The following is a 27187-nucleotide window of genomic DNA, read 5'->3' as shown; positions in this document are numbered from 1 at the left end:
CCTAGAAATTCACAAAAATTGTAGCCCTGGCTGGTGTGGCCCAGCGGACCGAGCACCAGCCTGTGAACCAAAAGATTTCTGGTTCGATTCCCAGTCAGGGCACATGCCTGCGTTGTGGGCCAGAACCCAGCTGGGGGCCTCCGAGAGGCAACCAACTGGTGAATCTCCTGCACATTGATGTTTCTTGCCTTCTCTTTCTCCCTTCCTTTCCCTCTCTCTAAAAGTAAATAAATAAAATCTTTTTTAAAAACTCACAGAAATTTTCCCCCCTAAACAACAAACACTTACATGGCACTGACTTTGTGACAGGCACTATGAAAGGTATTTTTACACAGAGTAAAAGTCAGCCCTTACAATAACTCGACTTTTAAAGTTGGAGAAACTGGGGCATTAAAAGGTCCATAATTTTGCCAAAGCTACACAGCTAATATGTGGTTAAGTCAGGAATGGAACCACATGGTCTGGATCGAGTCTGGACTAGAATGCTATGCCCTCTCCACAAAAATTCTATGATATTTGTTTACTACAAAAGCAGTATATCCCTTCTCTCCCCTTACTCCCAGAGCAAAATTAGAATCTATGAAGATACACGTTTATTACTTGACCTTGTCTGCCCTTTAGCGCAGGGATGCCCATCCCAGGCACCACATATCTACATTGGAGAAACTTATTACTACATTAATCATTTAAAAAGTTTTGTAAGACATGAACCATATTATAGTTGTAGCTACAGAATTTGTCCTATATAACAGGTAAAACTATTAGAATGAAGTCCTTCCAGTAACTTCCAAGAATCTAAAATAGACCCATCTTATACTGTTTTATCATGTTACAGCATAACTCCAGTGTATATGCCAGAGAAGATTCCCAACCTAGAAAAACACTGCTTTCAGAATTACAGGTCGGAGATTTGGCAAAGCGCCTTTCTGGGGGATGGAGAACAAGGATGGAGTCAATTCAAGAGCTAATCTTACTAAACCTGAAAATAGGTGTCTATTAGGATGAATAAAAAATATCAGCAAGACAACTATAATCTGAGCCATTTCCAGGTTGGTGATTAAATTGATCAGATCTCTAGTCTTATTTCTGGGTCTAGGAATATGAGATTTTTCTGTTATACATACTTGAGGGGAAAAAAAATCAACACTGAAGATTAAATCAGTGTCGATCAGATACCGGTAAAACTGCTAATTTAGTCTTTACATTAGAAATAGTAGGTCAAAAAGAAGTTTCCCACATGAAAACTACTGACATATGACTATCAGGCTTGGCAACAATACCTCTAAAACAATACTCTTTGTCTTGTGCTCTTCAACCAAATGAAAAAATAACCAAGTGCTATTTTAATTTAGAGGAAATTTTTTCCTAATAGCTTCCCTTCTTCCTTGTGGTGTACCCTACACAATGGCTTAACCAATTTATTTGGTAACCAAGTTGTTGGGGTTTTTTGGCAATTCACAAAAACACACTTCATTATTTCTTCATCACATACCAGGGGCACTGCGCGGGACGTCTCAACATGAGGCCGGGGTGCCGTTGAGTACATGTAGTTGAAGAGTCTGTCGATTTTCCTCAAAGGAACACCACCTCCTCGGTCACTCATCTAGGATGAGAAAGAATCACGCACTATGACCAAGTCCCAGCAGCAGCAAAATACCCACACATACTCAGCGTCATAGTCCAACTGCTGGCTGGCGCGCGAGGCTTTTCAACACGAACATCATGCAATGGAAGTTGCCAGTGTAAATATTTCCCTCACTGCTGGACTTCTAACACATAATACATAATAAACTCCGTCAGGACACCAATTCAATGTGGTGGCTTAGTGTATCGACTGAAGTCGTTCTAACACTGCAGTATTGCACAGAATGAGGCATAAACTAAGCCTATCTTGGATGTAAGTAGAAATTTATAATTTCTTTATGGTGGGCAGTTTGACAACCAGATGAAAAATGCATAAACCCTCTGACCTGACAATGTTTATCCTAAAAAAGAAAAAAATCAGAAGAGTATGCAAAGAATGTATAAGACTATCCATCACACTGCCCTGGCTGGTGTAGCTCAGTGGATTGAGTGCGGGCTGCTAACCGAAGGGTCGCCAGTTCAACTGCCAATCAGGGCACATGCCTGGGTAGCCAGCCAGGTCCCCAGTGGGGGCCACGTAAGAGGCAACCACATATTGATGTTTCTCTCTTTCTCCTCTCCTTCCCTTCCCCTCTTTCTAAAAATTAATTAAAAAAAGAAAAGAATATCCATCACAGTAGTATAGAGAATGGCTAAAACTTGATTATAACCTAAATAGAGGACTATTTAGTAAACTAATGAACATTCTAAAACAGAATACTATTTAGCCATTTAATATTATCTAAACCTGTATGTATTGGCATGAGAGGTGTGCACAAAATCTTGTTAAGTAGAAAAAAGTTATGAAGAAGAATTTATTATATTCTAATTTTGTAAAAGTTAAATTGTAAAGTCTGTAATGACATAATATTTTGGTCTACGGAATTATGAGTAATTTTCTTCTTTTGGGTCTTTAGTTTCTGAATTTTTTTTCACAATTACTTCTATTATGGGAAGCAACAGTATAATTTACATTTTCAGGGAGGAAAAAGCAGAACCACTTCATTGTGTTTAAAATCTCATCTACCAGCCATTTCACGGCAGACTCCCAGACAACTTTCTGGTGAGTGTGTGAAGTACAGTGCTTATATCATTTTCCAGCCCAACTCATATGGCAGACTGGATGCAATGATTCCTTTACAGACTGTCTTCATTTTGTTTTCCTTCACAATTAATATGGACCTACTTTGCCAGCTGTTACATACTTCCTAATCTAATCTACCACAACCATTTTCCTTTGTTACAAGATCTAAATTGATTCTACTATCTATAATATTATCACAGTTGTCATATACAAATAAATCTGCTTTAAACATGGGTGTTTAGACATGCATAGATATAAAAATAGTTCTGAATGCTGCGTATTAAGATGTCAATAGGCTAGATGGCTTCTCATTTTTACATACTCTTTAAAAATCTTTATAGTATGTTTAGACAGTAAGTCCTCTCTTAACGTCATCAATGGGTTTTTGAAACTGTGGTATAAGGAAGCCAATTTTACCATAGGCTAACGATATAAATAAGAGATAAGTTCCTATGGCACCCATCAAGGTTATAACTAAACAATGTTAGATTAAGTAATGTCATTCAAGAACTTATTGTCTATTTCTTACATAATTAAAATCACATAGCTATTTTAACTTATAAAATAAAAATCTGCTTTGAAATACCATTTGAAGACTTGCCTCTAATATATCTATAATTAGATAACTGAAGTATAAAAATATACAAGGACTTTTCTTGGCCATGAATTCAGAGCCCTGTAAAGATTTTTATTTTAGTAAGATGAATAAAATGGTCTGGGTATTTTATGAGATCTATCAATGTGTTAATTATTCATTTTTTAGTGCTCTGCTGCACATTTGCTGGTTACATGGTGAGAAATATGAGGGCTCCATAAATATTAACTAAGTAAGCAGCATACTAAAATAGATATAAAGATAAAAAGGTAGAATTCAATAAACATTTCCTGGTTTTCCTTAACCTTCTAGCACCCAGCAGTTATAAAACAAGAAGCGACTTCTAGCCACAGGGAGTATGAGAAAAGCAGGGAGCAGAGCAGAAAGGACAGAGGTGACTTTGATTGGTGTCTTCTTACTAGAGGTGAAGAGGGTAAACTAAGCCATAGGAATATAGTTAAAAACTGATAGAGGTAAATACAGGTAACCTCCTTTGCTTTGCAGCCAAAAATACAATAAACTGCAACCAGTAGATTTTTTAAAGTGATCAAAAGAGTTTCCAAGAGAGTTGTAAGAGATGATAGTATACCAGAGGATCTGAGTTCTTTGGGGAAAAGGAGGGAGGAAAAAATGGGAGAGAGAGACAGATGTTTGGTCTGTGTGTCTTTAAGACGAGAAGAGTGGCACTCTGATGACAAATATACTGGGAAAGAGATGTGGAAAATTAAACAAAAAATCTCTGATTAAGATAAATTAAAGAAAAAAATCTAGACTCATGGGAACATAAGCCTATGCCAAAGAAAAGGAAAGACATATGCAGTGGGGAATAATGTCAACAGTAAGGCTGAGGAAAAAAAGTTTGCCAATTATTTTTAAAGTTTTCTATTCAGTGCATGAAATCACCACTTCTCAATGTCATCCAAGAGCTGCCATCCCTAACTTCCTGTTCTCATAACCCTGGGCTCCCTGGGCTAGCTCATGTGAATTTCAGGTCCAAGGGAAACCAACCACAGCTAACTTGATGACAGCTCTGAAGGCAGGAAATTTACCAACCCTGACTCCCACCCAAAGCTCCTAAAGTCTCTTACTCAACATCTTTTTCAGTGTCAACCTTATAAAACCATCAGTGAATGAACCAAACAGATGGTACAGTCATATATTTATTTGTGCCTCACTCTTTTAAATGAATAGCCAAGAGAGATAAGAGAGAAAAGGAAATTCAGAGATAACAGTGCAGACAGCAGAGATAAATTAATTTTTGAAAAAAGGCTATCATTAATATTCTCAGAGTGATAAAAGATAAAACCAAAGTGGAATACTATAAAAAAGAATAGTAAAAATGAAGTTTATAATAAGATAATGAAACTATAAAGTCAGTAGAAGGGCTGGGAATTTAAAGTCAAGAAAATCTGACAGAGTAGAATAAAAAGTTAAGCAGAAGAAAAAAGATATACAAAAAAGAGAGGATCATTTCATGATCCCAACATCTCCAAATGTGACTATCAGAAAGCAAAACAGCAGGGTAGAAAGTATCAAGGAAACAGTAGAAATTCTAAACACTAAAGGGCCCAGCCCAATGAGTAAGGAAAGGTCCACAGCAAATCATATCATTATGATATTGCAAAAGAGAGCTGGAAAAAAAAAAGATTTAAAAGGCTCCAGCAGAACAAAACCTCTCAACTAAAACTAGTCACATACAAAGGAATGGAAACTGAAATAAGCATTAAGTCTTCTCACAAGGAATGGCAGGAATGATAGCAGCAAAAATAGTGGAGAAAGGAGTTCCCAAAAGTCTCTCCTCCATCAAAGCACCAGGAAAAAGGCAAAAGTTGTCAAAATCAACTTTGTTCAGCTCTAGAAATTAACCAAAATCTTGGAAGCAAACAGTGAAGAAAAACAACAGTGAGATTTGTGGTGTTTTAACTTGCCTTATTCCCACTCCCCATCAATAATATGCAGTCAGAATGAAATCAGCAGCCTGGCAGCCACTGCATTTTCTGACCCAATTCTGATCTCCCAAAGCAAAAAGTACTGCACGCACCCACTCCGCATCATCAGAAACATTTGTCAAAAACAATTAGAGGTAATTGTTAATTTGAGGACCACCTGAGGCAATATACAACCGTTAAGGCAAAAAATAAGCTAACCAAAAAGCTTAATAAGTTAGGGAAGGTGTCTATAGGGGCTTAGAAAAGCTCATTAATGTCCCGAGAATTCAGAAGGCCAGGATCATGCCTAGGGCTATGCTCCTGTTCAGGAAAAACCGAAGGGGTCCTAAGCTTTCACCTCTGACTAACCTTGAGGTTCTGTACAAGCAGGACCTAAAGGTTAAGTAGGGTTAACATTCATAGTGCTGAAAGAAAAAGCCTAACCACCAAGAAGTCTATATCCAGCAATATTATCCTTCAAAAATGAAGGAAAAATTAAGACATTCTCACATAAACAAAAGAGTTCATCATTGGTAGACCCGCCCTATCAAGAAATATGAAAGGGATCCTTCAGCCTGAAATGAAAGAACACTAAACAGTACATTGGATCCACATGAAGAAATAAAGACAACCAGGAAAAGTAACTACACAGTTAAATATAAAGGACTGTATAAGTGTACTTTTTGTTTATAAATGTTTTCTCCTATCATATTTAAAAGATAATTGCATAGAGAAATAATTATAAATCTGTGTGGATGGACATACAATGTATAAAGATGTGTGTTCTTTTAAAGATTTTATTTACTTATTTTTTTAGAGAGAGGGGAAAGGAGGGAAAAAGAGGAGAGAAACATCAATGTGCAATAGATACATCAATGGTTGCCTCTCGCACGCCCCCTACTGGGGACCTGGCCCTAAACCCAGGCATGTATGTGCCCTGACCGGAATCAAACTGGCAGCCTTTTGGTTTGCAGGCTGGCCCTCAACCCACTAAGCCACACCAGCCAGGGCAAGATGTATGTTTCATGACACTAACAAGACCAAAGATAGAAAGAGAAAGGGAAAGAACCTATGTAAGAACGAAATATGTACACAGGGTTGGGCAAAAGTAGGTTTACAGTTGTGAGTGTGTGAAACAGTTTATTCTTGTATTATTATTTATTAGTTATTGTATTATTTTCCATACAAACTGTAAACATATTTCCCCCCACCCTGTATACTATTGAAATGAAGTTTATATTAGTCTGGACCAAATCTGTATAAATAAAGATGTTACTTATAATTCTAGGACAAGAACTAAAAAAATAATTCAAAGAAATCAAAGAAACAAGAAGAAAATTAAAATGGTACATTAGAAAACATTATTTCAACAAAAAGGCACCAATAATGGGGAAATAAAGACTCAAAAGAGACATAAGATACAAGAGTACATATGACAAAGTAGCAAATAAATCCTACGCTAATAGTTATCACATTAACTATAACTCCGATTAAAAGGCGGACATTGACAGGAAGGATTCAAACAACATCATCTATCTATATGCTGTCTACACAAGACATACTTTAGATTCAAAGACACAAACAGGCTGGAAATAAAAGCTTGAAAAAAGATATACCATGAAAACAGAAACCAAAAGACAGCTGGGATGGATACATTAATATCAGAGAAAACACATTTTAAGACAAAAATTGTCATTAGAGACAAAGAAGGGCATTTTACAAAAATAAAAGGTCAATACATCAAGAAGACACAAAATTGTAAAGATATATACATTTAAAAGAGCTCCAAAATACACAAAGCAAAAAACTGACAGAACTGAAGGGAAAAATACACAAAATAATAGTTGGAGACTTCAATGACCCACTTTCAATAATGCCTATGACAACTAGACAGAACAGGGAAATAGAAGATTTAAACAACACTATAAACCTACAAGACCTAACAGCTATCTATAGAACACTCCGTGCAATAGCAGAATACACATTTTTCTCAAGTACACATGGAACGTTCTCCAGGAGAGACCAAATGCTGGGCCATAAAATGAGTCTTGGTAAATGTAAAAGGATTAAAATCACACAAACTATGCTTCGGGCCACAATGGAATGAAATTAGAAATTAGTAACAGAACAAAATGTGGGAAACTACAAGTATATAAAAATTATTTTATTTTGTTTTATTTTTAGCTTTTATTGTTATTCAATTACAGTTGTCTGCATTTTCTCCCCATCCCTCCACCCCACCCCAGCCAAACCTACCTACCTCCCTCCCCCGCCTTCACCCTCCCCCTTGGTTTTGTCCATGTGTCCTTTATAGTAGCTCATGTAAAACCCTCTCCCCACTATCTCCTCCCCACTCCCCTCTGGCTATTGTTAGATTGTTCTTAACTTCAACGTCTCTGGTTATATTTTGTCTGCTTTTTCCTTTTGTTGATTATGTTCCCATCAGGCTGTCAGCTGATTTCTCAAAAGAAACCTTGCAGGCAAGAAGGGGCTGGAAAAAGGTATTCAAAGTCATGAAAGGCAAGGAACTACATCCAAATTTACTCTACCCAGCAAAGGTATCATTTAGAATGGAAGGGCAGATATAGTGCTTCCTAGATAAGGTAAAACTAAAGGAGTTCATCATCACCCAGCCCTTATTACATGAAATGTTAAAGGGACTTATCTAAGAAAAAAGGTCAAAAATATGAACAGCAAAATGACAACAAACTCATAGCTATTAACAACTGAACCTAAAAAAACCCAAACTAAAACAAACTAGGCAAACAACTAGAACAGGAACAGAATCACAGAAATGGAGATCACATGGAGGGTTAGCAGGGGAGTAGCAGGGGAAAAGAGGGGGAAAAGGTACAGAGAATAAGTAGCATAAATGGTAGGTACAAAAATAGACAGGGGGAGGTTAAGAATAGTATAGGAAATGTAGAAGCCAAAGAACTTATATGTATGACCCATGGACATGAACTAAAGGAGGGGAATGTGGTTGGGAGGGAGTGTACAGGGTGGAGGGAATAAAAGGGGGAAAATTGGGACAACTGTAATAGCATAATCAATAAAATATATTAAAAAATAAAAGACTGAAAGCTTTTCCCAAATAGGAAAAAGACAAGGCTGTCTGTTGCCACTACTTCGATTCAGCACAGTACCAGAAGTTCTGGCTATACCAATGAAGCAACGGAAAAAATCCACACTGCAGAGGAAGAAGTAAAATGATCTGTATTTGTAGATAACATGATCTTGTACATAGAAAATCCTCAGGAATCCACAAAAAATTCTTAGAACTCATAAAGGAGCTCAGCAAGGTTGCAAAATACAAGATCAGAACATAAAAATCAGTTATATTTCTATGCACTGGCAATGAACAATCCAACAATGAAATTAAAAAAACATTCCATTTACAATAGCCCCCAAAAGATTAACATACTTAAGAAAAAATTTAACAAAAGAAGTACAAGATTTATACACTGAAAATCATAGAATGTTGTTGAAGGAAATTAAAGACTAAATAAGTGAGATGAAACTGTGTTCATGAATGGAAGACTTAATTGATCTACACGTGGGACACAGTCCCCATCAAATAAAGCTGTTTTTTGTGGGGGTTTTTTGCAGAAAATGAGGTGCTAATATTAAAATTCTTATTAAAATGCATGGAACCCACAATAGCCACAACAATCTTGAAGTAGAAATGAAAAAGACTGGCTATTTCAAAACTTACAACAGAGCTCTAACAGTCAAGACAAGTATAAGGAGAGACATATACATAGACTAATGGAATAGAATTGAGATCAGAAATAAATCCATACCTTTATGAACAACTGATTTTTGACAAGACTAACAAGAAAGTTTAATGAAGAAAGAATAGTATTTTAAAAAATGGTACTAGGGCAACTGGATATTTATTTGCAAAAGAAAGAAATTAAGTTTCCTGCCTCAAACCATTTATAAAAATTAATTAAAAATGGATCAAAGACCTAAATATAAGAACTAAAACTATAAAACTCTTAGGAAGAAATTCAGGTATAAATTTTGGTGACACTGGATTAGGCAATGGTTTCTTAGATATGACACTGAAAGCACAAGCAATAAAAAAAGGAAGAGAAAAACTGGAATTCCTCAAAATGAAAAACTTTTGTGTTTCAAAGGATACTATCAAGAAAGTAAAAAGCCACAGAACAGGAAATTTGCAAATCATATAGCTCACCAGGGACTAGTGTTTACATTAGAAAATATATATAGAGAGTAAATTCTTGTAACTCAACAATAAAAAGACAAACCACTTAAAAACTGAGCAAAGGATCTTAATTGATATTTCTTTATACAAATGGACAGTTGTCACATGAAAAGATGCTTGACATCATCAATCATTAGGGAAATGCAAATGAAAACCACAATGAGATACCACTCATATCCATTAAAATGGCTGTAATAAAAAAGACAGACAATAACAAGTGTAGGCAACCATGTGGAAAAATGGGAACCTTCATACATTGTTGGTGGGGAAGTAAAATGACAGTTATTTTGGAAAACAGTTTGGCAGTTCCTTGAAAGTTAAACACAGAGTTACCTAAAAGCAATTCAAGTCCTAGGTATAAAGTAATAGAACTGAAAACCCATGTTCACACACAGACTTCTACATGAGTGGCAGCTTTATTCATAACAACCAAAAAATGAAAACAACCCAATGTCCATCAACTTCATAAACGGATAAACAAAGTGTGTTATATCCACACAACAGAGTATTATTCATCCATAAAAATAAACAGAGTATGGATTCATGCTATAACATTATCCTAAATGGAAGCAGTCAGTCACTGCATTTTTACGAAATGCACGGAACAGGGAAATCCATACACAGAAAGTAGATTAGTGATTTCCAAGGACTGGGAAGACAGGAAAGTGGGGAGTAATCGCTGAATGGGCATTGTGTTTTTCCTGGGAGTGATGAAAGTGTTCTGAAATTAGACAGTGATATAATTACACTACCTGTGAATATACTAAAAACCACTGAATTATACACTTAAAGAAAAGAGAAACAGTAGATGCCTTCAAAGTCCTCAAGATTATTACTTTCAACCTAGAACTCCATGTATGAACTTAACTATTGAGAAAATGGCTGGGTAGGGGAGGGGAGGAACTCTCAAAGACCTGATTCTTCAGCTACCATAACAGAAAGCTAATATTTGCTGTTTAAATTTTTTTTAATTTCAGAAATAACATCAAAATACTACGTAAAAATAAAGCAATACATCACAAGAAATAACTAAAAGACTGTCTTGAGTAATGATTCACAAATGGCCAGGAACTGACACATTTGAGTATTATACCTCCTGAATTTATTACTTTAAAACAAAATTTTAGATTATTGTTTAAAAAAGAGAAACATCACCATACTCTTAGAAAATGGGCTGTCTGAACAGCGTAGTGGAAAAGGCCTGGCACTGGGGTCAGCAGACCTGATTTTAAGTCTTGTGTCATTTATTCACTGTGTAATCACAACCTGACCACTGCCTTAGTTTGTTATCTGCAAAATTGAGAAGAAAATTACCTGTGCTCTGAACTAAAGAGTCATTCTCAGAAGCCAATGAAATAATTAAAGTAAAAGTAGACTGAAAAGCATTGCTTAAAAATGAAAAATTATGTACCATCTACATAACACAGCAAATACCCAAATATTTTAGACTTTATGTATTAAAGTGGGTATCAGAATGGATATTCATAATCCTGCTAAATCCCCCAGGATTTACTTTAACTTGAATCATCTGAATTAGGCACCAGAATAGAAACAAATTCAAGGGATAATTCCATAATCCGCCAGATAAATGGAGGAACATGCTTATTAGCTATTAGGGAGTTGGATTTCTTTCTCCTACGAAAAAGTATATCTTGTAGACATTATGTGCATAACTGTACATCATTAAAAGGAAAAAAAGAAGCATTTACCCTCACAGTCAAATCCTCATTGCCCAGTGTGACGTGGACTTGAATAGGTGGATAAACACCTTTGTCAGCATGGAATTCCATGGTTGCTCTCATTGCATTCTGAAATACAGTAGGTTTTCATTAAAAACACAACTTAAAAATGAGAAACTAATTATAATTTTCAACTATATATGCACTACTTGAAATTTTAAAAATTTTAATTTGATGAAAGTATGCCAAAGAATCATAATTCTTATAACCATATTTAAAGAGTTACCTTTTTAAAAAAATTATCATCAGTTTTGGAGAACTTGTGAGATATTTTGATTTAAGGATTTCAACTAAATTCTGCATATTTGCAAAACCAGATGTCTCAACACTTTTAATTAATTTACATTAAAGCAGAAAATTCTATCCAAATGCTTTTATTATTTAGTAGGTAACAGAAAAACCTTATTTATGAAAAGTTTCATCTCTTTCTTTAAGAACCATTTTGTCATAAATTGCTCTATGGAAAAAATGTTTTTCATATAGTATTAACAGAAATGGTCCTATTATGATGTAGAAACTAATCTAATTTACCACTAGTTTGAAACCAAGGATATTGACATTGCAAAATTGTTTTGATCGATTTCTAAAGGATACAGGGTACTTGTTGCCAACTTAATCATAAGCACTAAATGATAACATGGCATGTAGCATTGGAGTAGAAATTGGTAAGACTAGATAAAGTAAAAAAGGCAAAAAATAGGACTGAATTTGCAGATAAGTGTGACTCTGGCACACCAGTCAGGACTGCGTATCCCTGAGGAGGAGATTCTATCATCTCCACCAAAGGCCATTTAAAATTAGGTTCCAAATGGAAGCCATTATTCTGACGTTACATAAAATCTCACATATAATATGGTAGTATTTCTTTTATTAAGCATCATGGGGAACAAGATCTTTATGTGACTGAAATTTCAAGGAAAAAATTACTTTTAATCCATTAAGTGCCGATCATTTATCTAATCACTTTGAAAGATTTTTGGAAGGATTAGATATTTTTGGGCTGTCTTAGAACAAAAGCATTCTTGAACCCTTGCTGTTCTAAGACACTATTAAGTCTTTCTTTGTTTCAGTACGTATTTCTTTTTCATAATCAGGGTGAAAGCCAACTCTTCTCTCTCCCAGTCTACTGCTGGCTGAAGACTCGGTGACTAAAGTAAGAGAGAGACGACAGGCTTGACTAAACATGTCACTTTTAGCCATAGGGACCCGAACCATTTACTGCCCACTTTCCTGTCTACCAGCAAGTGTCATTGAGGGGAAAAAAATATTCTCAACATTACTAGCATAAATTTTATTCAATTTTTAAAATTTGTTGTAAAGAACAAATATAACAGTAAAAGCCCTGTAAGTTAATATAAATGACTTTCTAAAAAAAAATGTTTTAAAGCATATAACAGTAGGACTCTAGTCCTTTAAGAGTGGAAGTTTAGGAATCATTCTTCTAAATATTTTGTTTTGTAAAAATATAACTTTATTGAGTACCTATATCGTACTGACTTTGTACTGGACAGTTAGTATGTTATCCCCAATCTTCATAATAACCTGGGTACTATTATCCTTGTTTTCCAGAAGAGGAAACTGAGGCTCAAAAAGGTTGAGTGACTTGGCGAAGGTCACACACATAATTAAGCGGCAGACCTGGAATTCAAACCCAGGTCTTTCTGACTCCCAAGTCTGAGCTCACCACCACACTGAGGTGCCCATCAGTGCTGACAAAAGGCTGGTCTCCAGGAACATGACATGACGCTGAATGCGAAATGACATCTTTTGATGAAACTGTGGAAGACCCGGTAGAGCACTTAACTTTCAGAGCAGATTCCTAAGCTCAGGAAAGGACTGAAAAGGTTATGTAATACTATTTTACAAACCTTGAAAAGTTCAAACACCATGTGATAGAGATGGGATGGTACATAAACCACTTGTATTGGCTGTCCTGGTGATTTTGCTACAGAGCAGAAGAGAAAAATATAAAAGTACAGAGAGATGTGCTTAAAGCATTTTAAAGACTATACTGTGTAGTGATGAAAACATTTACTGTGGCGAACAGCATCTTTTGGGGGAGAAGTGCCATGCCAGTTCCTCGGGGCATTAGTGTTTGAACCCCATGCGCACCTAGAAAAATACCTGACGGTCACAAATGTGTCCTTAGAAACAGTTTAACCAACCCATGGTCCCATTCTTCTCTATGACAGTGAGTCTTTTTAAAGGGCACTCCACCTTAAGGTCAGAATTTTGCTCTCTAAAAAGAAGCATGACAGTCTATAAATTCTATGGTTCAACTCACATAAATACATTCTTTTTTTTTTAAAGCCATTTTTTTAAAATGTTTCACTCAGGTGGAAGGTTTTCTGTTTTATTTCAGGCATTTCCACGGATATAGATCTGAAGAAAAAAATTAAGCTAGTATCAGTTTATCAAGAGATGCTAATTTTACATTCAACCACTTAATAGGTGCCCAGGTGGGCCTGGTGAGCAGCTAGTGTGTCAAACAGCACCTTCGGCAAAGCAAAGGAGTAAGCCTCGCCATACCCTAGAATTCTAATGCAGCCAAGAAACTGGGTTTTCCCCTGAATAAAGTATTTCTTGGAAACATGGATGGAACTTCTACAAACTGCCCACAGTAGTTCAGGTTCCCAAACTACCACTGTGCACTGTGATTCTTACTTACCGAATGGTACCATTATGGACCAAATACATTAATATTTCTTTAGGAAAACACCAATCAATTCTATTTTCAATTGGATACCTTCTTCCACTGCTGTCCAGAATACAACTTAGTAAAAGCCTGTTTAACTTTATTTTTCTTAAAGGGTCATGTTAACTTAGGAAATGTTCTTCCTTCTTCTAAATCACCCCACCTCTAGGAGAAACAGTGAGACTCATAAATCTCCTTCCAAGGCACCTCAACCTTTTTTTGTCCAAATGGCACTAAATCAGAAAAAAAGGCCATCAGAAATAAACAGATTCCCAAATAAATGAGTGTCTTTCTTTCCTCTTCGACACCTCCAGTCTTTCTACTTCCTCAACAGTAAAAAAATGATTTATAACTCAGGAAGTAAAAATCTTCAAGGGTAAACCTTGCATTACTGCAGTGTATATGAAAGTCAAATGTAATTTTCCTGGCATCACTTTTTTCTATTTTCTTCTAACCAGAAAACCAAAGATAAGCAAAGAATCATTATTATCATCAATATTATCAATTAAAAAAATTGTAAACAGGGGAGAAAAAAACAAATTATCTTTCAGAAAGAACGCAACTACATTAACTACACATATGCACATGATTGCTCTCCCCCAGCTTTCACAGCCAATGAAGAAGTCCTTTTATATTACAACAAATCTAAGTTATTCGTATCATTCCTTCTTAGGTAACTGTAACACTGATCATTGAGGAAAAGACAACATCAGGCTTACCATTCAGTTCTTCAAGCTGTAGTTCAGGAGAGTTAATATAATACAAATCACAAAGACGCCTAGCATTTTCATAGCCATCTAGTGTAAATCAAAACAAACAAACCAAAATCATTAAATAAATTTACATCTGTTTCATTCATTAAGATGGCAAGAGTATTGACAAATGAAATTTTAAAGTTTTCTATAGAAGAAAATATACTTTAAAAATCTTAGTTTGGGGAAGATCTTTTTAAATATGACATGACAAAGTCTAATAGCCATAAAGGAAAAATGACAGATACAATACAAAAAAAAAAAACCCCAAAAACAAAGTAAAGAGAAATAGCAGACTGAAGAAATTGTTTACAATACATATAACAAACATTTAGAGTTTGTGGGGCTTAAGAAATAGACACTCTCATTCATTGTTTCATACCTTACAGGGGCTGTCAAAATTTTAAATGCACTTTAAATGTTTTTAATTCCTCTCTAAAATACTAGCAAAAGTCAGCACATATCTAAAAATGTTCATTGCAGTACTGTTGGCAATAGGAAAAAAATGGAAATAAACTATATGTGCATCAAAAGGAGGATGGATTGATATATTCTAATACATCTATACAGCCATTCAAAAACCTGCGGTACAGCCACATGTTCTGAACATGAAATAATGTCTGTGAGCTTGTAGAAAAACAGAGAGAACCCCATTTTCCAAAAACAACAATGTAAGACGAACAATCACGTACGTGTATGAGTTTATGTGGTATAAACAGAAAAAAGCATGGAAAGATGCACACCAAACTATTATGAATTATGGCTCCTATGACAGGGAACTAGAAAGGGGGAAGGGAGCTTAACATTTCTGAAGTGAAACAGATACCCTCGTCATATCACTCCACTTCGCCTAACAAATCACTGTGTCAAGATAGTCATCCTATGCACAAGGCTCAGTTAACATTGTAAAGTTACTTGCAAACCCATGTATTCACTCCTAACATTCTTATCTCATGATATAGTTGTTTTAATAGCAAAAACTAGCACTCAACAATTTTGATTCCTGCATGCTTTCTGAAAGGAGAAATGTAAGTATTTACCTTGAATAACTTCAACTACATTGCAGTTTGGGTTTATGCTTCCGATGTGTTTTCGATGAGACGGGCTTCCTTTGTTTTTCCCACCAAACAATAAAGCTATCAAGAAATAAAATATCAAAGACAAAAAAAAAAAAGCCAAAATATCCAATGCCCTTTTCCAGATCTGAAAACTGTTTCTCTAAATGGTACCAAACAATAGAACATTATTCTTAAACATAAACACAATATTTTACATTAAAAAAAAAACCCACCTATTTTGTATGGGAATGCATTTACTTTTCTTAACATGCAAAAAAAAAGTAAAATTGAACATTCTTGTTAAAGGGAAGTTTGCTAAATAAATTTAAAATATACCAACACACTTTTTTTAGCTTCGCTTCTTGACTTTCCGGACACTTACAGTGCTGATTGAGTAACATTCTAATTGAAATTCGGCTCATGAAGAAGCGATCCAAAAAGTACTGCACATTCTGACTGGTGACAGGATCCACCCCAAAGCTCTCCTTGTATTCAATCACGCCCTGAGCCATCGTGGGAATAACGTCGTTGTGCCGGTTCCTGATCCGTATCACGGTATCTGTAAAGCTAAACAAACCTGTCTCTCAAAACAGGCCAATTTTGTGACAAGTCGATTTAGCACTAAAATCGAAGTTTAACCAACTACACCAGGGAAGAAATCCCTAATCAGCAAAAGGAGCCTCAGTGCACGTTTTCCTACACTTATGTAAATATATTTCAGATCAGAAAATACACTGAATCTGTGAAGGTGTAAGGACTTCCAAAATAAAGCTTTTGACATTTAATTATATTCTTGGAAGGCTGCAAAGCAGGGCTGAACCAAAGCATAATCCTAAAAATGTTATGGTCTTCTTTAACCATTACCAACTAAGACCATCTGAGCGCTCACTAGGAGGGAGGTGTCCGAGGCGGTCAGTGTAAGAGAACACAGAGCACTTGCTTCTCGGGAACATATGCTCTGTAAGGAATGAAGGTGAGTGAGCCAACACAGCCTGTCTGCTCTGGAACTATTCCCTAGGGTTCAAAGAGAGAAAGAACACTTAGAACAGAAAAGTAGGAAAGAATTCTAATTTTGCTCATCTTCTAAGTTTAAAAATGGGAGAAGAAAAGTCAATTCTTGTGTGAAAAGAAAAATTTTCAAGTCATCTGGCCTTCTCATTTCTGTCATTTAGATTAGAAGACATTCTTGCATGGATAATTTAAAGAACTAAGTAAAGGAGAAAAGACGTTTTAATTATGAAGCAATAAAATCCATTTTGTGACATATTCATCAGAATTCACACTTTCGAATGAGTGCTTTCCCATTCAAAGTCATCATCTTGAGTACTATTAACTTATTCCAATGATGCTCTCACTGCTCAAAACATATTTGAAATTCCTAGTTTGTAATTAGCTTCAAAACCAAGCTGTTAATCCAAAATACAAACAATAAAACTCCTCAAAAACAGCAAATATCTCATCATTTCTAGTCACCCCTTTATTAGTTTATTTCACCTTTCTCTCTATTTTTATAAAACACAAAACACTATTATTCTGCTTGACTGCTCTGAATGACTGTTTCCAGAAGGTTCCATAGCATAATCCATATAACATAAAAGTAACATAATGTTTCCTTTTGAGACTACCTGTGTCCAAATCCTGGTCCCACCACTTGCCAGCTCTATGACCTTTATGCTGCCTTAAGTTACTTAACCTCTCTGTGCAGATAGACAACATTATCTCAATTTAATTGCTTTAACAATCAAATGGCACCATTCATGTAAAATGTGCTGCACACATATGCACAGAGTAAATCTTGATGTTATTTTCAGACCAAAACCATGTTTACAAAGTGAAGTGTTGCCGTTGCCTCTAAAGACAGTCAAAATATATATAAACGACAAAAGAGGTGGTCTCCAACTTTTGAGCAACATTCATTGGAATAAGCAGGTAACTGCCTGAGGGGACTACTTGGGGGTATCAGCTCGGGTATGTTGGTTATTAAAGTGGTCATATTACTTACATCATCTTACTTACACAGGTCGTAAACGAGAGACCCATTCCCATGTTTTTGTAGGCCTTGAGTACTTTTTAAAAATTTTAATTAGCTTCCAATCATTCAAAATTGGAAGATTTTACATTAAAAATGTAGACTTGTGACTTTTCTTTACACACATAAAAAACTCAGATGACCTGGGCAGCGTGTCGGTGTGGCAATGATTAGCTGCAACCGAGGTGGTTGCCTTTAGATGCGTGTCCCCTCCAGGCTGAGTCCTCACGTTGCATCCAAGTGGCATTAAGGCCACAGCTAGATATCTGTGGATCATTACACTTGAACTGTGCGACGATCCAGTCTTTTCCCACAACTGGAGGTCAGAGGAATACGAAGCATTTTTCATTCCCAGAACGATTTACTGATTTATGTTACTTGCCTTGCCTGTGGGGGCTGCTGTAGACAAATACACTACCACGTGTTCTAGAGTAGTGGGAAACTAAAAGTGAATCAATTTCCCTGCCATGATCCAATAGCAGGTTTAAGCTCAATACGTTTATATTTTTATAGGATGTTTAAAGGGTACAAAAATTGTGTTCAGAATAAAGGTCAAAATAGTATACTTACTCATAAATAGTTTTAGTATCTTCGGCACTTTTGTCCTTAAAATCAAGAAGCTCCTGAAGACTCTGGATATACCTAAAATACAAATGAATAGGGTAAATTTGTTCTTTTACATTTTGAGAGTTCAATATTGTAAAAATGCTCAAAAGGTATTTTTAACATTTTGTAATTTTTAATTTAGAAGAGTGCTATAAATTAAATTATGGTTGAAGTAGGATTTTATTTTAATCCTCACCTGAGGATATGCTTTTATTTATTTTAGAGAAAGAGGGAGGGAGTGAGGGAGGGCAGAACACCGATGTGATCAGTTGTCTCCTGTCTGTGCCCCGACCACCTAGGTATGTGACCTGACCAGGAATCAAATCTGCAAGCTCTTGTTGTATGGGACAATGCTCCAACCAACTGAGCCACCTAGCCAGGATGAAGTAGGGTTTTTATACTCAATCACATTTTAGCGAAGTTCCTGGTACAACTAGTAGAAAGTACACGTTTTCTCCTAAAAGCACAGGTTAAATTTGATTGAAGGATTGTGTGGTTTCCTACCCCTTTTATTTTTTAAACTTCTATACTCTGAAATAGCTTTTAAATTCTTTAAATTTACCACTATACATTACAGTATAAATAATGGTTGTCATGAGAACTGTGTCTGTCACCACTAACTATGTGGTCATGAGCAAATGACTTAACTTGTCTTAATCTCAGTAAAATGTAGAGCCCAGCCGACCCTAGCCTAGGAGTCTAACTTAAATGTCTCTACTTTAAATCTTAATTTTAGGTGTTTATGTCCAATCAGCAAATATTTGTTGAAAGCCTACAATCTACACCACATAGTTCTTTTAAACAAGACTGAAGAAAAACACGAAAGTCATGAAAAGGTAGGTTTTAATTTATCTAAAATTCAAGGTTGCAAATCACCTGTCGAGGAAGGAGGAAAATAAAGAAAGCCAAATGACTTTCTCAAGGTCATGCCACCTTGAGCCAAAGCTAAAAACACTTCACTACCATTCAATGACCTTCAAGAGTGTAAGCTCTGGCCCTGACGGGGTTGGTTGGAGCATCATCCCATACACCAAAAGGCTGTGGGTTCCATCCCAGTCAGGGCACACATCTAGGTTGCCAGTTCAATCCCTGGGTCAGGGTGCACTCGAGAGGCAATAGACTGATGTTTCTTTCTTTCTTACCCGCCCCCACCCCCATTTCCTCTCTCCCTAAAATCAATAAATAAATCCTTGGGTGAGGATAAAAAAAAAAAAGAGTAAAAGGTCAGCAGAAGTCTGGGGCAATGAAAGTGCTTTTAAAAAATCTGTAAATCCATATGTTGGTTTGGAAAGCTGGTGCTGACAAGCAATTTGCCTCTCTACATTCCAAAGTCAAGTGATTCTGATATCTACTGTTTTGCTTTAACCATTAACTTTCTCTTCACTGGCAAGAAAAACTGTGCTCTTTATTCAAGAGGGATTTGAATACTTAGAACATGTTACACACAGATCAGTTTTTTAAATGCAGCATATGCTATTTTTAATGAATTTAAAAAAAAAGGAATAAGCTTCCAGAGAAAATTCTGTTCTCCTTTGTATTCCATCATAGTTCCTAAACAAATGTCTCTTCCTTAAATGTCTGTAGTTGCTCCACATTTGGACTACATGGCATCTATCATCATATACAGTTGGCCCTTGAACAGCTAGGGAATTAGGCCACATCTAGACATCCGGGGACCCTTGCACCCCAGCCACAAAGCGACATGTAACTTTTGACTGTCCAAAAAGTTAACTACTAATAACCTACGGTTGACCAGAAGCCTTACCAATAACATAGTCAATAAACACATATTTTGTAGGTTACATGTATTATATACTGCACTCTTACAGTAAAGTAAGCTAGAGAAAAGAAAATGTTTTCAAGAAAAGCATAAGGAAAATACATTTACTGTATTTATTGAAAAAAATCTACATGCAAGTGGACCCACACAGTTCCAACCCATGTTGTTCAAGGGTCAACAGTATATAGCAGTCATACTTCTTTCACTTATTATTTAAAATTGATGTTAGGCCCTGGCTGGTGTGGCTCAGTGGATTGAGCATGGGCCTGCGAACCAAAGGGTCGCTGGTTTGATTCCCAGTCAGAGCACAAGTCTGGGTTGCAGGCCAGGTCCCCAGTTTGGGGCACTCGAAAGGCAACCACACATTAATGTTTCTCTCCCTCTCTTTCTCCTTCCCTTCCCCTCTCTCTAAAAATAAATAAATAAAATCTTTTTAAAAATTGATGTTAGATCAGCTTCTTGCACAAACTATAATGCCTACAAAAGGAAAGCAAGGATCTCTATGAATCATAATTGGGAAATGTCTTGCAGCTAAATTTTTTCCATTAACACTGAACTCTGTCATCCTGATACATCCCAATATGCCAAAGTTGTGGGTTTGATCCCTGGTCAGGGCACATTAAGAATCAACCAATGAATGCATAAATAAGTAGAACAACAGATTGATGTCTGTCTCTGTCTATCTGTCTTTCCTCTCCCCCTCTCTGTCCCTCCTTCTTTCTCTCTGTCTCCACCTCTATCTCTCCTCCCACCCCTTCCTCTCTCTCTAAAATCAAGTAATCAGCCCTAGCTGGTATGGCTCAGTGGACTGTAAGCTGGCCTGCAAACCAAAAGGTTGCTGGTTTAATTCCCAGTCAGAGCACATGACCTGGTTTTGGGCCAAGTCCCCAGTTGGGGGTGTGTAAGAAGCAACAGATTGATGTTTCTCTCCCTCTCTGTCTCCTTCCCTTCCCCTCTCTCTAAAAAGAAAAAAATTATTTAAGATAAGTAAATAAAATCAGGCAATCAATCAATAAAAAAAGACAACTCTGGCACAACTATTTTGTTTGAAATGTATAATGATTAAGAGAATAAAACTATTAAATTAATAACATTAACAAGAACGCCTGTATGTAAGTGGTCACATATGGTGTACACCCCTTTATAACTCTACTATCATTTTTTAGAAGAGAGATCACAGTTTCTACACTATTCCAATAACTTCTAATTGTTTTAAAATGATAAAGATTTTACCTTTTGTGACTTATAAAGGTATACTTCCATAAAATAAATTTAGTTTATAAAAAATATGCACCCTTTAATACATTTCACCTTTCTGACTGAAGCATGGCACAGCAGAAACAAAAACTCTGGGTTTGAATCCCAGCTCTGATCTGAGTGGTACTGACTCATGCAAAAAACTTAACCTGCTGGAGTCACTTTCCTCATCTGTAAAATGAAGATAACAATGTCTACTGAGCAGGGTTGTGGAAAGGATTAAAGGTACTGTACGTAAACCCCTCACTTCAACAATGGTAGCTATTATCACTATAACATCCCTGCAGACTTTATAACACAAATCTTAAACTTAGTGTCTGCATTTCTGTGCAGCTGATTTCTTTTCTCAAAACCAAGGAGTGGAAGAATCCAGGATTCAGGGGATCAGCCCAGACGCACCCCGAAAAAGGAGGACTGGAATGCTGCTACTATCTTAAGATTCCACTAAAGAGTCAAAAAGGATTTGCTTTAGTCTTGAGTTTAGTCTCCAGCTCCATTAAAACTGCAAACGCGGGAATCTTACCAGCTTTGTACCAATTGAACTGATGGCGTCCTGAGAAGATTATCTGGAAGAAGACTTATTTCTTTCATTATATTTGCCAATCTAACAGGCAACTCTTGCCGCAGAAACATAAATGAGGTCTTTTCACAAGCATTCACAGATCCTGAAACCAGACACGGTGGGAACAGCAGTAAGTGGAAGCCATAAAGCAGCAGAAGCCAAGAAGCAGGGAGAAACACAGGGGAGTTATCTGGCCAGAAACCTCAGAGCGGTAGCATCACCATAATTACAGGGTAAGTAAAGAAGAGAAGGTGAGATGACAACCCAGTCTCTAGGGCACCCTGAATAACCTTCCAATTCCTGACATTACAAGCACTTTGTGGAACAATGAAGACACTTTCCTGTCTCCACTACTTGCATCCTCACTGTGATCTCCTGTATTAGAACTAAGGCAACCTGAGCAAGTCTGGGCAAAGTGAGGAGTCTGATCAACAGCACCTGCAAAGCCTACCTGATATAAACTTGCTGCCATCATTTAGAACACGTTTCCTAAGTCCAGGTTTATAAGAAGTGAATGCTTGTCTACAAAACAGAAATGTTGTCATGTGCACGAGTACACTATACTAATTCCCATAACCAAAGAGCAAATATACAGAAGGGCCTTCAGGAAACAAAAAGTAAAAAATACCAAAGCCTGTCAGCAACCTTCTTCCAGTGTCTCCCCCAGCAAGTCCCATTCAATTGTCTAATTCCTGGAAAGCAGCCTGCTCATTCCTCCACTCCTGTATCAGGATGCTAAGCAGAACAGTTGTAGAACATCCTCTGGCAAGCAGTTCCATTTAAAGTTAATTTTCCATAAAAAAATTAGATTATTGCAGCAATGCATTTAAAACTCACCAATTTAATCTTACTGTTTCAGCAAGAGACAACGTTAGCAAAAATTAGATTGCAACAGCAGGAATTACAGGATTAAAGGAAAACATTTGAAAGTGAGTGGCATACTTGTGAACAAGGCCACATTCACCCCTTATGCACACTAGAGTCATTTTAAAGTAAAAACAAAAACCGAGGGCTTGAGCAAAAAAAAAAAAAAAAAAAAAACCAAACAAACAAACAAAAAAACACCCGCCACTGTAAACCACAATTTTAGGATAAAGTTGCCAGCCATGCCGATAGGTCTCAAACCCTCTGGTGATGTTAGTGACCTAACAGCACTCACAATGCATCAGACAGCTTTTTCTACTTACATTTTATGACTTCATTAGAGTGTATTAGAGTCTCCCCTTTTCCCCTCAAGGCCCCCACATGAGAAGTCAAAGTTAAAAGCCTAACTTTGAAATTCTTCTGTAATTTGTTACATCCCTTCTAGAATGTTAGCACCCATCAGAGAAAGAGAAAAGTGGATAGTCGCCTCTACGCGTCCACGGGTGTGAAATGGGGTAGGCTGTGAAATGTGGTAAACCCCAGCGTCCTGTACTCAGGCACTTTACACGTGCTCAAGGCTGACTTTGCTGCTGATGAATTGAACGTGCTGTTGGTGGAAACAGTCAAGCCAGTACCAAGAAAAACATTCTATGAACACTTGGCCAGTTATAACCTGCCTCCCCTTATCGTCATGCCCCGTTGTTGCAATCATCACACAAAACTGGGCGTTTATCATCAGTCTGCAGAAACGGCACCCGACTCCGGGAGGTGTCCTCACACTACCTCTCCGGGAGCCGGGGTCTTGGGGAGGGGCCTGGCCACCAGCGTGGCCCTGGGCACGTGCGCTGCCAGACGCACGGTCGCTCCCCCCGCGGCCCTTCAGCTTTTTCAACCGCACACAGTAAAAAGGCACACGCCCCCAGTTACGCACCTGAGCATCAGGCTGTGCCCTCGAGGGAGGAAGGAAACACCGAAAGCCCTGTGGGGCGGGGGGTGGGAGTGGAAGGCGGACTTTGAGGAGGAGCTGGGCGCCGAGGCGACAGAGCCGCGCACAAAGGCCCTAGGCCCGGGCCGCACTCACCGAAGTCCAGGAACTGCTTCATGGAGAGCGGCGACGGCGAGAAGCGCGCGTAGAAGTCCACTTGGCCCGGAACGCCGCCCTCCGAAGCCGGGCCGGAGCCCGAGCCCGAGCCCGAGCCGGAGGCGAGGCTGCGGCTGGCGTCGCGCCGGGCGGAGCGCTGCCCGCGGCCCGGGCCGGCCCAGGCGGCACGGCGCAGCAGCCGCGCCAGCCTCATGCCGAGCGAGCCCCGCGGGAGCAGCCCGAGCCCCGCGCCAGGTGGCCGCCGCGCTCCGCGCCCGAGCGGTACGTGAGGGACGTGGCGAGCCGGGGGGCGGGGAATCTGTCAGCGACAGTCAGCGCCCGGCTGCCGCCCCCCTCGCGGGAACCCGCCCCCCGGCGCGGTTGGGCGGGCTCCAGGGCGGGACGCGGGGAGGCGGGTGCGCGCGGGGCGTCGCGAAGCCGAATTTCCGCGGGTTTAACGCCGGTCGAGCGGCTGGAAGCCGCTGGGCGCGTGCGGAGGCCAGGCCGCGGGGTTTCCTCCCCCGATCGGGGCCGGTTCCAGCCCGCCGCCGAAAAGCCTGCGACGGCCGGGGCCGCTAAGTCGCACTGGCGGTGAGGGGCACCTCCCGCCAAGCCCTTTTGGGACAAATCCCACTTTCCTGCTTCCTCTGCCTGAGCCAGAAGGCTCAGCGACTGGCCTGCGCTCCGCTTCCAAACGCCGCGGGTCCTGCTGCTTGTGCGTTCCAGAAACTCCTCTGTAATGCAAGCCCCGCATTTACAGGTGAAGAAACCGAGACCCAGGGTGTTTCAGGTGACGACCCTTGCGAAGCAGTGCTACATGAAAACGAATGGCGAACACTGGGGAGCGTGGCCCTAAATAGTATCAGTGACAACAGTCCCATGAGATCTTTGGCAGGCAACCTGAAGCATATCTGCAGACATTCTTGGCATAGTCAGCAATGTATTTAAAGGATCCCTGCACTCCGACCGCCCATCTCTGTAACTGTCATTCTAGGATCACAGTTCGGCTCCTCCATCCTCTCCAGATTTCTAAATCGTGAATATAAGACTAGACAATTTCTAATACTGGTTTAATTGCATAGACAGAGCTACAAAGAATATAGTCTATAGTGAAAAACACTGCTGTCCCTTCTCTCCACTGCTACTTCCCCATGTATTCCACCCCCCAGTGCTTTATAGTGTATCTTAGATGCAAGAAAATTACTTTTCAATGGGTGTGAAGTTTATATATATATATATATATATAATTTTTAACCTGAAAATAAAAAGCCAAAGTAAGAGGCAACAAGCATTTATTTGAGATCACAAAAAATAAATATTCTGGAAGCACTGATTCGGGCAGAAACCCAGATAGCATTCTGATTATGGGGTGAAGGCAAGGGTTTTTCTGAGAAGAAGAGGAAGTACACGAATAGAAGGAATTTCTACTGGTACTACTAAGCTATTTTTCAGCTGTATATGGCTTTTTACTGATTCTAAAGAATGTCTTTCATTATCAGTCCTTGTACTCGGGAAGCCTGCTCTCCTGTTAGCTTTACAAACAGTTGTTTGGAGAACAGTGCTGCTCTGGCCCAATTTAAAGGTTATTGTGGGGGGGGAGGGGGCAAAGGGGGAAAAACTGGGGCGACTGTTAATAGTATAAACGGAAGGAAGGAAGGAAGGTTGGTTATTTTGCCCAGTTCAAACATTCCAAAAGTTCAAGGAGTAAGATGAACAATGCGGTTGCTCTGGAATGGCTGCCGTGACATAAATACATAGTATATATTTGTGATATACAATGACAATTCACTTCTCCATAGTGGTCAGATCTTGAGCTCTATATAAATAGAATGAGATGAGAGTCTCTTTTTAGGGTGTATTAGTCCCACAGGTTTAGCTTGAAGAACATTGACCACCTAGAAACAAGGGTAGGTGGTTGGGGGGGATGGGGTGGAAACAGAACTAACACATTCTCTGAAACTGGTGCCTCTAATCATTTTTTCACGCATCTGTTAATATGGTGGTTAAGACTTTGATAAAAATACTTTAGAGGAAGCAGTAGGAACACAAGATCATGATATGCAGACAAAGTAATCGAAGGGGGAGCACTATCTCTTTTATATGTTTGCTACCCCACAAACCATACTCTGTACCTTCTCAACCTGGCCAGCCTTCATCCATTCTATGAATGTTTGTTGAATGCCTACTAATGTGCTAGTGACTAGTAATGTTCTACATGATTGGGAATAAAGCCACATGCAGTTCACATAGGATCCCTTTCAGATATGCCTGCTCTTACAAAGAATATATTGTAGGGTCCAACATGGTAGAATTTTATACCATATCTTTGAATATTAAGAGCCTGCTCTGTGAAAGAATAATTAGGTTTGTTCTTACTGGCTCAGGCAGCAGATGAAGGGCTTGTGGGTGGAAAGTAGAGGGCTAGACCTGACTCTCACGTGGAAAAACTTTCACTGGTTACAGCCATTGTACTGTGAAATAGGCAGCCTTAGAGGAGGTAGGGGTTCTTGTCCATTACCGTCAGAGTCTAGACAACTGCTTTATAAGGACAGTGTAGAGAGGATTGTGGGGAAGCAGTGTAGTGTAATCAAAAGTGCCTGGGCTCTAATTTCAAATCCTGGTTCTGTGATGCACTGGCTATGCGGCCTTGAGTGAGTTACTTAACCTCTCTGAGCCTCGGTCTCCTTACCTAAAAGGGGAGGATAGTATCTGTCTCATACGTGACCTATAGATGGTATAGCTGTCTGTGTTAGCACAATGCCCAGGACATACTAGAGCTACTCAATAAATACCACCTATTTATCATTATTGCTGTTTTTAAAAATTATTTCCTTATTAGGATTTTATCAGAACCACTCACACATGTTTGGCCAGAAGCCAACTTTACCAAAGGACTGGGAGGAAACAATTTGAAATTGAATAGTAGATCTCCTTAAATTTGTCCCTCAACCATTTCCACAGCTCTGTTCCAGCCTTCCTTTATGTCGCCTTTCTCCTCTCTCCTCTTCTTCCTTCCAGACCTCTCCCTGAGAGCCAAATTCTTCTCACACCAGGACGCTCAGTATTATTCAGCTCCCTCAACCTCTGTTCACAACTCTGAGCAACTCTGTCTGCTTTCCACCTGAGCGTGTCCAGGTGCTCAGCTAACCATTAACTTGCGTGGAAGAACAAAGGCCCAGCAGAAACCTTGAGATTTATTTTAGCAAGGTTATTCCCCTAGAAACCAGTCCGGCTGTTTTATAACATGTATTTCCTTTTCTCCAAAGTATATTCACAAGCTTCCACCCAATATACAGAGAATAA

The 27187-nt window shown here is 38.5% G+C and overlaps 1 protein-coding gene across 1 annotated transcript in view; it reads right to left on the bottom strand.

The window, feature by feature from the left end:
* PDK1 (pyruvate dehydrogenase kinase 1) overlaps positions 1–24670 on the bottom strand; it is a 31908-nt gene extending 7238 nt beyond the window's left edge. The window contains exons 1-9 of the mRNA XM_024561514.4: positions 23885–24670; positions 21901–22042; positions 18305–18376; positions 16088–16272; positions 15688–15783; positions 14615–14692; positions 13069–13145; positions 11171–11269; positions 1493–1603 (exon numbers count right to left, since the gene is read on the bottom strand). Of these exons, the coding sequence (XP_024417282.2) occupies positions 1493–1603; positions 11171–11269; positions 13069–13145; positions 14615–14692; positions 15688–15783; positions 16088–16272; positions 18305–18376; positions 21901–22042; positions 23885–24098 (1074 nt within the window). The 5' untranslated portion in view covers positions 24099–24670. The remainder of the gene's footprint in view (positions 1–1492; positions 1604–11170; positions 11270–13068; positions 13146–14614; positions 14693–15687; positions 15784–16087; positions 16273–18304; positions 18377–21900; positions 22043–23884) is intronic.
* Positions 24671–27187: the final 2517 nt, after the last annotated feature.

The sequence above is a fragment of the Desmodus rotundus genome, chromosome 2 (genome assembly GCF_022682495.2).
Source record: "Desmodus rotundus isolate HL8 chromosome 2, HLdesRot8A.1, whole genome shotgun sequence".
Lineage (NCBI taxonomy): Eukaryota > Metazoa > Chordata > Mammalia > Chiroptera > Phyllostomidae > Desmodus > Desmodus rotundus.
The sequence above is the reverse complement of the archived record's forward strand: the minus strand, read 5'-3'. Positions and strand labels throughout refer to the sequence as shown.